The following is a 12,696-nucleotide window of genomic DNA, read 5'->3' as shown; positions in this document are numbered from 1 at the left end:
ATTTACAAATATTAATCAATTTCAATATAATTCTTATGAAAATGATTACAAAACACTTGCTTGAAGAATACATTTCATTAGGACTGACAAATTTGTATTTCGAAGTCAGATGACAGCGAGTATTACACGAATATTTTTTTTATTGGTTATCAAGAGAAACATAAAAAATCAATTTATCCACTAATTTTCTAATGACGGTGGAATTTATATTGAAACATTTATGAATGATATAGCTAAGAGCAATAACTATAGCAATAACTAGCTAAGATTATTGAATTCACTACTATTGAATCCACATTTGAAATATTTCATGTATATTTCATTCGTGTCATTTGGTTTTAATGGATCACGCACATATTACCGTCTCCCTTTCTGCTAATTGTGGAAGATTAAAAATGAAATTGAGGTAGAGTAGCTAGATGTATATGCTGTAATCAGTGACAAATTTGAAGTAATTAAACGGTTTTATTTGGCTTGCCCTGTTCGTTTGCTTGCTTATTTGTGAATTCATTTGTCTGGGTCAAATTTAGTAATTGAAGTTTGACCCCCTTTCTGTTGACAGACTGATCTGGAATTTGGTACACACATTTTGTTTTGATGACAACAGAGTTCAATGAATTCGGTATCATTGTGAATTCAAGATGGCCGCAACTAAAGGATGACGGATTATATATTGATTCATAACTACCTCAATGTAGGTATTGAATGACAGGGCTGGACTAGCTGAATTGTTGTAAACTTTGAAGAAATGCAAATGCAAAATGACCGCAGGTACAAATTGGTATATTATATATTTCTCACAAAAACCCCAATATGGGTATCAAATTGCATGGGTATCAAAATGGCGGCTGCTACGAAATTTCGGATTACACACTTTTCACAACTATAATAATAATAATAATGATTTATTATTTACCATAACATAAAATATAATTCAGATCAAATAAAGAGGAAAATATCAAAATGGTGGCTGCTTCGAAATGCCGGTTACATACGTTTCACAACTATAATGATAATAATGATAATTATTTTTTATTCACCATAACGTAAAATATTATTCAGATCACATAACGAGGTGAATGAATGAATTATGTTAGGTCATAAAACCAATTCTTTCACATAAATCAGAACGAAAATAAATAACAATTTTCTAACTACAGATACACCAGGAAATAGATAGAACTCAAATATAATTGAGGGAATATTAAAAAAAATTGTTTCATTGCTTCTTAAACAAAATGTTTTTTGACATTTTTTTTCGAGTATGAATTGATGTAGAGAACTCGGAAACATCCAGGAGAATGAGTTGTCCTCCTAGGTCATCGTCCATCCTGTCCTTTCCAGGAAGGTAGATAGGTCACTGGAAGACATCTTCTTTATATCGGCAGATGTAGGCCAAGACTCGCCGAACACACACTCTTTTATTGACGATAACTCCGGGCACTCGCATAGAACATGCCTGACAGTCTCATATTCCTGTTCACACATCCTGCATAGAGGTGTGTCCACTAGCACCATATCATGGAGGTGTTTTCTTAGTTGACAGTTGCCAGTCAGAAATCCTTCTGTTAAGCGTAGATTTTTCCTGGTCATCGCCTGATATTTCTTTGGCGCCAGCTTCCCAGGGTCGCTCAAGGTGACCCTGGCAAGATTGCATCGTTTGATATCATCCCATCTCTTTAAGGATTGAGCATAGGTGTGATATTTGGCTAGTTCCGCAATTGTCGAAGTCATCAGGCCGTAGGTGCCACTGGGTCCCAAAATTCTTAGTCCAGCCGCTTCTTTGGTTAAAGAGTCGGCAATGCGATTACCTTCACTCCTGTCGTGCCCTTTAACCCACCTCAGGATGATGTTATTAGCTACCGAGGCTTTGACTAAATCCTGGTAACACTCTATTACTAGCCCCGAGGTCTGGTAGGAATAACCTTTTATAAATTTCTTCTTTTGTGCAGGAATATGGATCATATTTTTTCTCCGAAGATCGACGTTATGCACATCTGTTCTATATTTTACTTCTGTATATAAATATTCAGGATTTTTGAATATAAGTATTTTTAATCTGAATTGAAGGGGTTATATTTTTAGGAGAAATTAAGTTTTGGGAAAGAAAGTTTTTAGCTTTCTACTACTCCATCTGATACAAAAAAAGGGATGAGAGAATCTTCCAAAGAAAGAAAGGAAGTAATCAATTTGAAAATAAGTAACTCTATACATGGTTGTGTAGATCATGCAAAGAAGTATAGAGTTACTTATTTTCAAATTGATTACTTTCTTCCTTTCTTTGGAAGATTCTCTCATCCTTTTTTTTGTATCAGATGGAGTAGTAGAAAGCCAAAAACTTTCTTTTCCAATAAGTATTTTATATTGGAAAATGAGAGCGTGTCATTTGCGTTTGTTATACATACTCAACCATCCCGCGTGTTTCCGCTTATGGAAAATTCTTTCTCTTCTATGTGATACATCATTCAAAGACAACAATTTTGAACTTTTTGGATTCGACGTATGTCACTATACAATCTTTACATGAACCATATACAATGTCACAGTGATTGAAATGGAACAATATCATAGTATCGTTCAACATTTCCTTTACTTCCAAACATTATCCACTGATATACCAACTTTAACAACGCGTAGTCCTTTCAAAGTTTTTCCGTAACATGTGCTTTGAAACGTAGTTTAGAATCTATGAGTAAACCTAAATTTTTTCAGTTGTCTCTGAAAGTAAGTCCAGCCGCTTAGTTTATTCGCATTTCACTCGAAACTTCATGTTTCTGAGTATCGCTACCAAATAATACAGCAGAAGATTCATTACAAATCATAGATAAAAGATGATCATTAGAAAGATTAAGGAGGATTTCTAAATCACGTTTTATTTTTATAGAAGCTCCCCTCATATTTTGCAATTTAAATGCACAATAAATTTGCGTTTCATCAACATGTGACATTTGCAATATGTCAGATGATCATGAAAATCAGAGGTATACAATGTATATAAAAGTATTCCCAATACACTACCTTGTGGAACGTCTTGGTGACGAACTATGCTATTTTAATATAAGTATCAAATGACAGAACTTGACTAGTAGAATAGTAATGCACTTTGAAAAAGATGCAAATTCAAGATGGCCGTAACTACAAAGTGGCGGCCTACATATCACCTTGTGACACTGAGGCACCAAATGACCTAAACAGAGTCACAAGAATTGAGTAACACAATTAGTAACTAAAAACTAGAAAATAAAATATTGAAAAAAAAAGGGATAATTATGTAGATAATTTTTGGGAAAGAAAGTTTTTGGCTTTCTACTACTCCATCTGATACAAAAAAATGGATGAGAGAGTCTTCCAAAAAAAGGAAGGAAGTAATCAATTTGAAAATAAGTAACTCTATACATGGATGTGTAGATCATCCAAAGAAGTAACTTTCAGACACAAACTGAAAGAAAGTCCTCCTGAAACAGCTACTTTCATAGAAACATTGAATTACACCTATTTTCAAATTGATTACTTCCTTCCTTTTTTTGGAAGATTCTCCCATCCATTTTTTTGTATCAGATGGAATAGTAGAAAGCCAAAAACTTTCTTTCCCAAAAATTAATCACTCCTAAAAATATAACCCATTCAAATCAAATAAGATTCCTCATGGCTGGGATTAAATCAAATAGGTGAATGAATGTCATTACGATGTCATCGATGACATAAGCAGATCAAACTTATTCCGTGACATTCAAAATCGTAATTCATGAATGAAGTGTGTGTATTTTCTATAATGTTATCCAATTTGGTACTGAAGAGCCTTAGGGCAAGTGTCTTAAGGCGAAACACGGTGTATACCAGTTGGGGTGACAGTGTTCCATGTGAGTACAATTTATTAGCATTCATGAATGCTATCGTGAATGATATCTGATTCTTATTCCTCAACAAATGTTCGATATACAAACTGAATAGAGAAAAGTATCTTCTGTATAATTCAGTGTTCATATAGAAGTATTTGTTTCGAAAGATTTTTTTTCTTTCGTGTAATTCAATGTTTATATGAAAGTAGCTGTTTCAGGAGGACTTTCTGTCAGTTTGTGTCTGAAAGTTACTTCTTTGCATGATCTACACATCCATGTATAGAGTTACTTATTTTCAAATTGTTTACTTCCTTGCTTTTTTTGGAAGATTCTCTCATCCATTTTTTTGTATCAGATGGAGTAGTAGAAAGCCAAAAACTTTCTTTCCCAAAAATTAATCACTCCTAAAAATATAACCCTTTCAAATCATGTAGATAATGTACTATAAATTAATTCTTGAGGTCCTAGGTAGCAGTTATCACACCACTCTCCTCTACAGCCTACGGTACAGATCAGATAAAAAACTAATGGAATCGTTGAGCGTAGTATTTACATATTTTCTCTGGCTACGCTATGCCCAACGATTTACATATTTACGTATTTTATTATTTTTTTATCTGATCAATACCGTAGTTGGCTGAGGAGAGTGGTGTGATGACTGCATATCTAGTCTTTATTATCTTTTTTCTCAATAAAACCGTTTAACAAACAAAATATTCTCAATATTCTTTATTACTTCGATTTATATTGTCTCTCAGTCTTTCTGAAGCAAGTTGAAACACTTACATGTAACCTACAATCAATAATTTTTTTTTTTCATTATCCGTCTTCAAATAAGTACTCATATGAATTTGTTTCATGAACTGTATTCACCTGAATGTTTTATAAAAAGTACATTAACCCCGGCTGGAATAACGTCGTCAAATGGCGTTTGCCTTCTTGAAAACGACTCAAATTCCATTATCATCGCAAAGAGCCTAGCAGGAATTTACGAGCAATTCATGAACACGTTTCTACTCGTCTGTGTAGTTAATGTGTACAAAAACGGTGTTCGGACAAGACAGGGGTATAGCCCGGACATATGGTAACGACACCTTGCAGTAAACTGTACAATTTATTGTAGGTGCTGTAGGGTTATAGAGAAAAAGTTTACGTTCGTTCATTTGCATACATAGTACCGTTCTTTACTGCGCGTCGACGGCTATTTGATATACGTCACGACCTGATTGCGAGCAAACGGAGCCGGGAAAAATAACTCCGATATATATTCCGGAACTGTATTACGACTAGACTCCTGCATATCTGGCTGGCTTTGTTTTTTCATCGCGGTCTATAGAATGGTGGGATAAATTTATGGACAATATATGTTGTTGTATGTAGGGTGCAAGTGTAATTCCAAAGCAGATTGTTCTACATTATCGTTGGATTATCAGAGATTTTGAGACGGAGAGTAATCAGGAAGTTCGTTTCAGATATCGTCAATTTATTTTGAATTCTATTCATAGCAGAAATTGAAAACACATTTTTCGTTTCGAACAGAGCACTCTGTACATTCAGTGATTTTCGGATTCTTTTCCAAATACCGATGTATGTTTTCACGGGATGTTGTATGTGAATCTCGTGTTTTTTTATATTGATACAAGGTTATTCGGGTTATACGACTTTGATGCGAACGATATCGTGAGATAAAAAATGTGTGCATTTAGGACACACGACAGAAGTGATAACTTGAACTAATCTAACTATCTAAAGCAAATTCAAATCCAAGATAGAGTGGATGTAAACATTGACATGCCCTACGCACGTGATATTGAAAATCTCAAGAATTGGCCAGGGTCTTATTCAGAACCAAAATATTGTTGATCGCAAATGCTATATCATAGTTAGGAAAACTTTTTTATAATAACGAGTGAAATACACAAGTTTTGCAGTTTAACGGGAGAAATGCAGATAATATGTGTGATATAAAAATATTCTCATTGCGCACTCAAGCATTATATGAAAAGGAAAGTAATTTTTTTTTATTGATAATTTTCATTTTATGTAAAATCAAAGGGAATATTAATCAAAATTATTCAAGTGGATGAATTTGTCTCTTCATCAGTAGTGTCATCCTCACCAATCTGAATTATCAGTGGCTCGATTTGTGCCTCTATTATGTTATCAAGCTTCCATATCTTTGTCTCGACTTCCGATATCACAAGCCGTACACACTTCTCCTATTTCTCCGCTGTGACTCTTTCCAAAGCCTCATCAAAAAGTACTTTGAGTTCTGCAAATTTGAACGTGGTGTTATGCTGAGCTACAAAATTCTTCACATCCGCCCATATTAACTCGATGGGATTGAGCTCGCAGTGTTATGGAGGCAGGCGAAGGACAATTATGTTTTGCCCAGCTGCCATCTCATCGACAATATATTTTTGGTATTCAAGCTTGCGCTTCTTGACAATTTTTAGTAGCTGTACTCTTAGCATTGAGTCTTCAAAGCTACTATTCTTTGATCGCATCCAATTTTGGATTTTAACCTTCTTTGAAGACGTTGTGAGAATCTTCTCTAACCGTCGCGAATGATAAGGTGCATTGTCCATTAAAATCACAGCATTATCCTCCAGATGGGGTAGAACTTTGGAAAACCACTGTTTGAAAGATTCTCCGTTCATTTCTTCGTGATAATCTCCAGTTTTCTTCGACTCGAAACACCACAGCTCTTCAGCAACAAACCCATTGTCATTGCCGATGTGACAAATAATAAGCCGATCTCCTTTATCTGAAATTATAAAGAGGTATGTAAGTGAATGAAACAAATACGAGGGTTACTTTTCATATATTGGGATTGAGGCAGGTCTAAATATAAGTTTACCTGATCGATTTGTCAATCCGGTAAATAGTCCATGTAGAAAAACCCTCCTAGATGAGGTCACAGTTTCATCGACCCATACTTCAGGGGTAGAATGACCAGCATTAACCCAGGTTTCATCCGTATAATAAATTGTTCTCTGTTGTTCCCTATAATATTCGATTTTGGTCAAATACTCTCTCCTCCATAACACAATTTCCTCTCTTTCCAAAAATAAACTATTGCGCCCTCGTTTTTTCCATACAAAATTCAAATGTTTCAATACTTTATGGAATGTTGACCGCTTAAAACTTGGCAATGAAACATCTTCATTTATTTCTGTGAGTACTTTGTCTATCGTGGATATTTCATTTCTGAAAAAGTACTCATGCACTTTCCTCCTGATTGCATGTTTATCAGCATCATCTATTGATTTTATAATGGTTTGACGATTCTGATTTGTATTTGGTTTGAAAAATGTATGATTTTGTTAATATTCTTGTAAAACTTCGTAGATCGAAGCGCATCACACTCCAACTTTATCGGAAACTTTCGATGCGACTTGGTCGACAGTTGATGTCTCAATTTCTTCCATTTCTTTCTTGAACACATTTAAAATCACTTCTTTCATCTCGACACTTAAATGTCTTTTGTTGGATCGTTTCCTGGCTGGACAGAGGATAGCTCAGAGTGTCATCAGCAGTGTCTCTACTGGACATCTTGGAAAACAATTTTAAACAATATACTATAACGCACGCCACACAAACACGCAAACGACTGATTACAACACTGTGAGAAGGCAATAATACATGTATTTTTGAACGTGGCATTCCTCGAATCATTCACATACAGTACAGCAGATTCATGACCAAAAGAGTTCAGATGACCTCATGAATAGAAATCTAGAGGATCAATATCAGGACTACGGGCTGGCCAATTTTTAGGCCCTGCACGTCCAATCCAGCGATTGGGGTAGGTAATGTCGAGATGCTGACGAGCAAGAACACTGAAAGGAGCTAAAGCCCAGTCGTGCATAAACCACATGTTGCCTCATACAAGTACCGGCATTTCTTCTTACAAAATCGGTAAATGATCTCGCAAACAGTCCTTTAGGATTCATCTGTTAATCTTGCTGGTAGGAAAATTGGCCAATTAGGTAGTCACCAATCATTCCTACCTGAACATTCTGCGAAAATTATTGGTGAAAATGACTTTTTCTAATGACATGGAGATTTTCCTTGGCCATTGTGAAACTTCATAATACTATCCCGTGAAAATTTTGTGAGTGAAAATCTGAGGCAGCAGTAAAGCTTGGACCCGCTGTACGTGATATGGGTATAGGAGGTTTCTTTTGAGAATCATCCATACGAATGAGTTCCAGCTGCAGTGCAATTTTCCTGGTACTATTTGAAAGGATCTTCTTCGTTCGCATCAAGTATGGCTTCTTCTAGTTCAAGCGTTGTTACAGTTTCTGGTCTTTCACCACCTTCATTTTTAATAAAACTCCCAGGTTTACATAATCTTGCGTGTAGCATTCTGAATGTTTTAACACATGGAAATACTCTGCTAAGACATCTTTCCTGGTAAATTTTCCCTGACTCGCATTTCCATTTGCTAATCCATAAATAAAGAGCATGTCAATCATTTCAGCGTTAGTAAAATGTGATCTGAAAACATGTATTGGTTATATGATTCAAGTATCTGCCATCTCATTGCTCTAAAATCTTTTCTGACTTCATCACTGCATTGAAATGTTCTACGAGTATAGAATCTCCGGAGTGAAATTGATGTAATTTAAATACTGCTTACACTCTTGACAACTGATACTCTCGTCTCAGTTCCGTTCCGTGACAGCAGTGTTTCTTGTTGGATTGTAATATCTCATTCATGTTTTTTCGAAAATGTTAATAGCATTTACGAAAGTAACTTTGGAAAAAAAACTAGGTGAGAATGACATTGAAATCGACATATATTTCATTTACAGATCCAAGGATTCGAATCTATTGTCAGTTCTACTTCCAGGAAATAATATTGGAAAGTTTTATTAATATTAAGAAAGATGTCAAAGCAAAATCATTGTATTTCTCATGTTTTTCTTTTTTTAGTTGAAATCCATATAATTAATTTTCAATAATTTTTTCTTCGAAGATCAAATTTTGAACATAATTGAAATGAAACATTCAAGATAAAAAGCCATCTTCCTAAGATTAGTCGATAAAAATTAACCAAAAATTATCCAAAATTTCCGAGGATTTTTATATAGAAAACAGTGCCAGTGAATGATAAAGTAAAGTTATTGAAGAACAATAACTTCATTCTCCAATTTCTGGTTCTGTTCATAAAAGTCATGACAATCATTATCTTTTTTTTAATAATGAATTTTCAGTGAAAAAATTGTCATATTAATTGTGTATGATATATTTTTCACGACACGATAGCAACATTTTTCTATTGAGTTGCATATTTATCTTTCACATGTAGAGAATCACCCGAATTGAAATAATTTTGATTGAGCATGAAATTTCACCCCATCAATGACACTGTTTATTTGTTTCAGTTTCCACGGAAACACGGCATCCTGTGATAGTCTACATTCACGGGGAATCCTTTGAATGGAATTCGGGAAATCCCTACGATGGAAGCGTTTTAGCTTCCTATGCTGACTTGGTAGTAGTCACCCTGAATTATAGATTAGGAATATTGGGTAAGTTAGATTCATGATGACAAACAACATTGAGTCAATAATTCACGATCACGATCAAAATTATGAGCAAATATTCACTAATATCTGTGAGAGAACTTCTCAACTTTCTGTTGTCTTCAAATGCTTCGAATGTTTCAGTTATCAAGTTCACGTTTAATGTCAGGGCTACCCTATATTAAAAATAACAATAAAAATGTAGGTAGCTGTCGAAGGAAAAAGTTTGTCTTGACTAGTACTATGTTGCTGTATCGCTGCTGTTCCAATGTTTTGACAGAATCAGAATCAACGAACTTAGGCGTGCGCACCGTTATAGAACAGTGCTTTCAAAAAATTGTGCTACAGCGCCATCTAGTGACGAGTTACAGAAAAACTGATAGCCTTAAAACCTTCTCTATGAAAAATTACTTATACATGTCAACTTTCATCACGATCAGTGGAGCAATGTAGAAGTTTATCACTTACCAACCAACCAACCAACCAACCAACCAACAAACATCCATTTTTATATATTAGACTAGAACTAGCCGATGGAAATTCATATTAAAACTAATTATTACAGTTCATTGTATGATTTTCACTATAAAAGGGTTTTACAAAAAATGCAACACGTGTTTCGCTATACAATAGTTTCCTCAAGCGCTTGAGAAAGCTATTTTCAACAGTAAATTACATAAATTTCTCTGCAATTGATTTTGTCGTGTCGAATACACCTGAATTAATTGAAACCACTAATCTTGAACCGGGTCTCTCTGATTACCACGGACAAATCGCTAAATGTCGCTTGTCCCCGGTTTTCAATCAAGTAATGAATGTAGAAAAATATTCTTACAGAAAAATTGATCAGAACTCCAGAAACGAGTTCAGATATTTACTTGCTAAAATTAATTTCGATACCAGTTACGTCAACAATGTTGAAATCATATTTGATAACTACATGAATGATTTCTTTGGTATTTCAATTACTCGTTTCCTGAAAAAACAACAAAAAAAAAGAATTCTTCTATGATAAGCGAAAAAATCAAATTTTCACATGAACTAAACCAAATGAGAGATAGGTTGAAGGAGTTGGATTGGTTACGCAAGAGGACAGATGATGTAGCGCTAAAAGAAAATTATAAATTACTGAAGAGGAACATTGATAAGAAAATTCGTCTAGAGAAAAAATCGCATTATTATGCAATCATTAGTGAATCGAATAAAAAAAAGAAAATACTTTGGCACATTGTTAACAAAGTTGTAGAAAAATATAAATCTAACAAAATATCTGAAATTAATTTCAATAGCGAGGTCCTAACCGAACCAGAAAACATTGGCCTGGTGTTTGAGCGACATTTATCAACAGTGATAACTGATAAATTGAATGAACACTTTGGTCAACAGTTTTCCACACAATATACCAGACGTGAATTCAATTCTGCATCAATGTTCTTTGAACCCGTCACACTTGTCAGGACGAAGAACTTGAGGTCATAAACTCATTTCCGAATAAAAAATCTACAGGTCCGGACGAAATTCCGATTTCAGTAATTGAAGATACCAGTGAAATAATTACACCAGCTATCGAGCATATTATCAATCTGTCCGAATTGCAGGGCAAATTTCCCTCTATCCTCAAATTAGCCTCTATATTTCTTATTTTAGAAAAGGCGATCCAAATAATATTGAGAATTATAAGACCAATCGCTTTACTAAACATCTTTTCTAAACTGATAGAGAAAGTAATAGCCAATAGAATCACAAATTTCCTCAACACATATCAAGTTTTATGTGACAACCAGCATGGGTTCCGTAGTGGCTTATCAACTGAAACAAGCACGATACAATTTGTTCAATATATCAACAACAAAATGGACTCTGGCGAATTTGTGATCTCAATTATCTTTGAGCTTACTACAGCTTCCGACTCGGTCGATATTACTTTTATATCTGATGGGCGCGGCCCATCAATGAGTGGATCGTGAAAGTTAATTGTTGAGATGGATGACGTCATCTCGGAGAAATTTGATACCGATATTGGTACACCCCAGGGAAGCGTACTTGGACCTCTAGTTTTCCTCATTTTCATTAACGACCTTCCCATTCAAATATCTCAAGGAAGGGTGCTTACGTATGCAGATGATACTTGCATTACTAAGTCAGATACTTCATCTGTAAGACTATCTGAAAAGGTCAACACAATCCTGAGAGAGTTAAAGGACTGGTGCTTTGAAAATATAAGACGAAATATATAGAGTTTTGTAGCAAACATAGAACACCTCTGCATTAACCGCTCTCCTTTGAAGGAGTGTCAATTGAGCCATCTATAATGGTGAAGTTCTTAGGAACACAATTCGACTGCAACCTATCATGGAACCCACATGTCGATGTAGTTTGTGGCAAGCTGAACAAATGCTTTTATGTGGTCACCACACTCCAAAACATGCTGGAACGAGAATGTCTCCTTAAAATTTACTATGCACTGGGGTACTCCGCTAGTTGTCCGAACTACAAAGAGTCTTTGTGTTGCAAAAACGTATTATTAGACGTATTTTTCACTTATCTTATAGAACATCATGCAGAGACACCAACAAAAGTAAAACAATTGTCACGTTGCCTTCTATTCATATATTAAAACTTTTGACTCATATTTTCAAGAACATAAACAGCTTTAGAAGGCATTGCGATATTCACATGTATGACACCAGAAGCAAAAGAAATATCTTACCGAAGAAAATTTGTCACTCTAGGCAAAAAAAAGCTCCAGTGAATACTGGAATTCGTCTATTCAACATTCTGCCCCTCGAATTGAGAGAGAGCAGACGTACAGATACCTTCAAACGCAAATTAAAGGATGCCGAAGGATGTTTTTAGCCCATCCGTGAATTCGAACTTTTTTGTGGTTAGTGACTTTCAGTACTGACCTTCTCATGCTTCTTCATATTTTGCTTTATCTTTGTGATGGTCTTATGATTTTTTACAGGCGGTGAAGTATGCATCACTGAAATACCCGATTCAAATTCGGTTTGTGACTCGATAACATTCAAGAATGTCATCTTTTTTTTTTTAACCATTATGCTTGTCATTTCAATTGTACATATTGATCAGACACAATTTAATTTGTGAACTGGGACTAATCCGATCTATTTCTTGTTAATAGGATATGGTTACAACAAATTTGAATTTGGATTGAATTTGAATATTATATGGCGAAACACGTGTCGCGGTTTTTGTAAAACCTTTTTATAGTGAGAATCATACAATGAACTGTGTTTATCAGTTTTTTTTCTATATAAAAACTTCTCTCACAATGGAGTGTTAATTGAACACTTAATGGATTT

The 12,696-nt window shown here is 34.8% G+C and overlaps 1 protein-coding gene across 1 annotated transcript in view; it reads left to right on the top strand.

Moving 5' to 3' along the window:
• LOC111509803 (neuroligin-4, Y-linked) overlaps positions 1-12,696 on the top strand; it is a 783,062-nt gene that overhangs the window by 647,560 nt on the left and 122,806 nt on the right. Inside the window, exon 4 of the mRNA XM_074184600.1 lies at positions 9,233-9,379. Within this exon, the coding sequence (XP_074040701.1) occupies positions 9,233-9,379 (147 nt within the window). The remainder of the gene's footprint in view (positions 1-9,232; positions 9,380-12,696) is intronic.

Source organism: Leptinotarsa decemlineata, unplaced genomic scaffold (assembly GCF_025532065.1).
Source record: "Leptinotarsa decemlineata unplaced genomic scaffold, Ldec_3_MD MMD2_tig00026354_RagTag_RagTag, whole genome shotgun sequence".
Lineage (NCBI taxonomy): Eukaryota > Metazoa > Arthropoda > Insecta > Coleoptera > Chrysomelidae > Leptinotarsa > Leptinotarsa decemlineata.
This window is presented reverse-complemented; position numbering and strand designations above follow the sequence as displayed.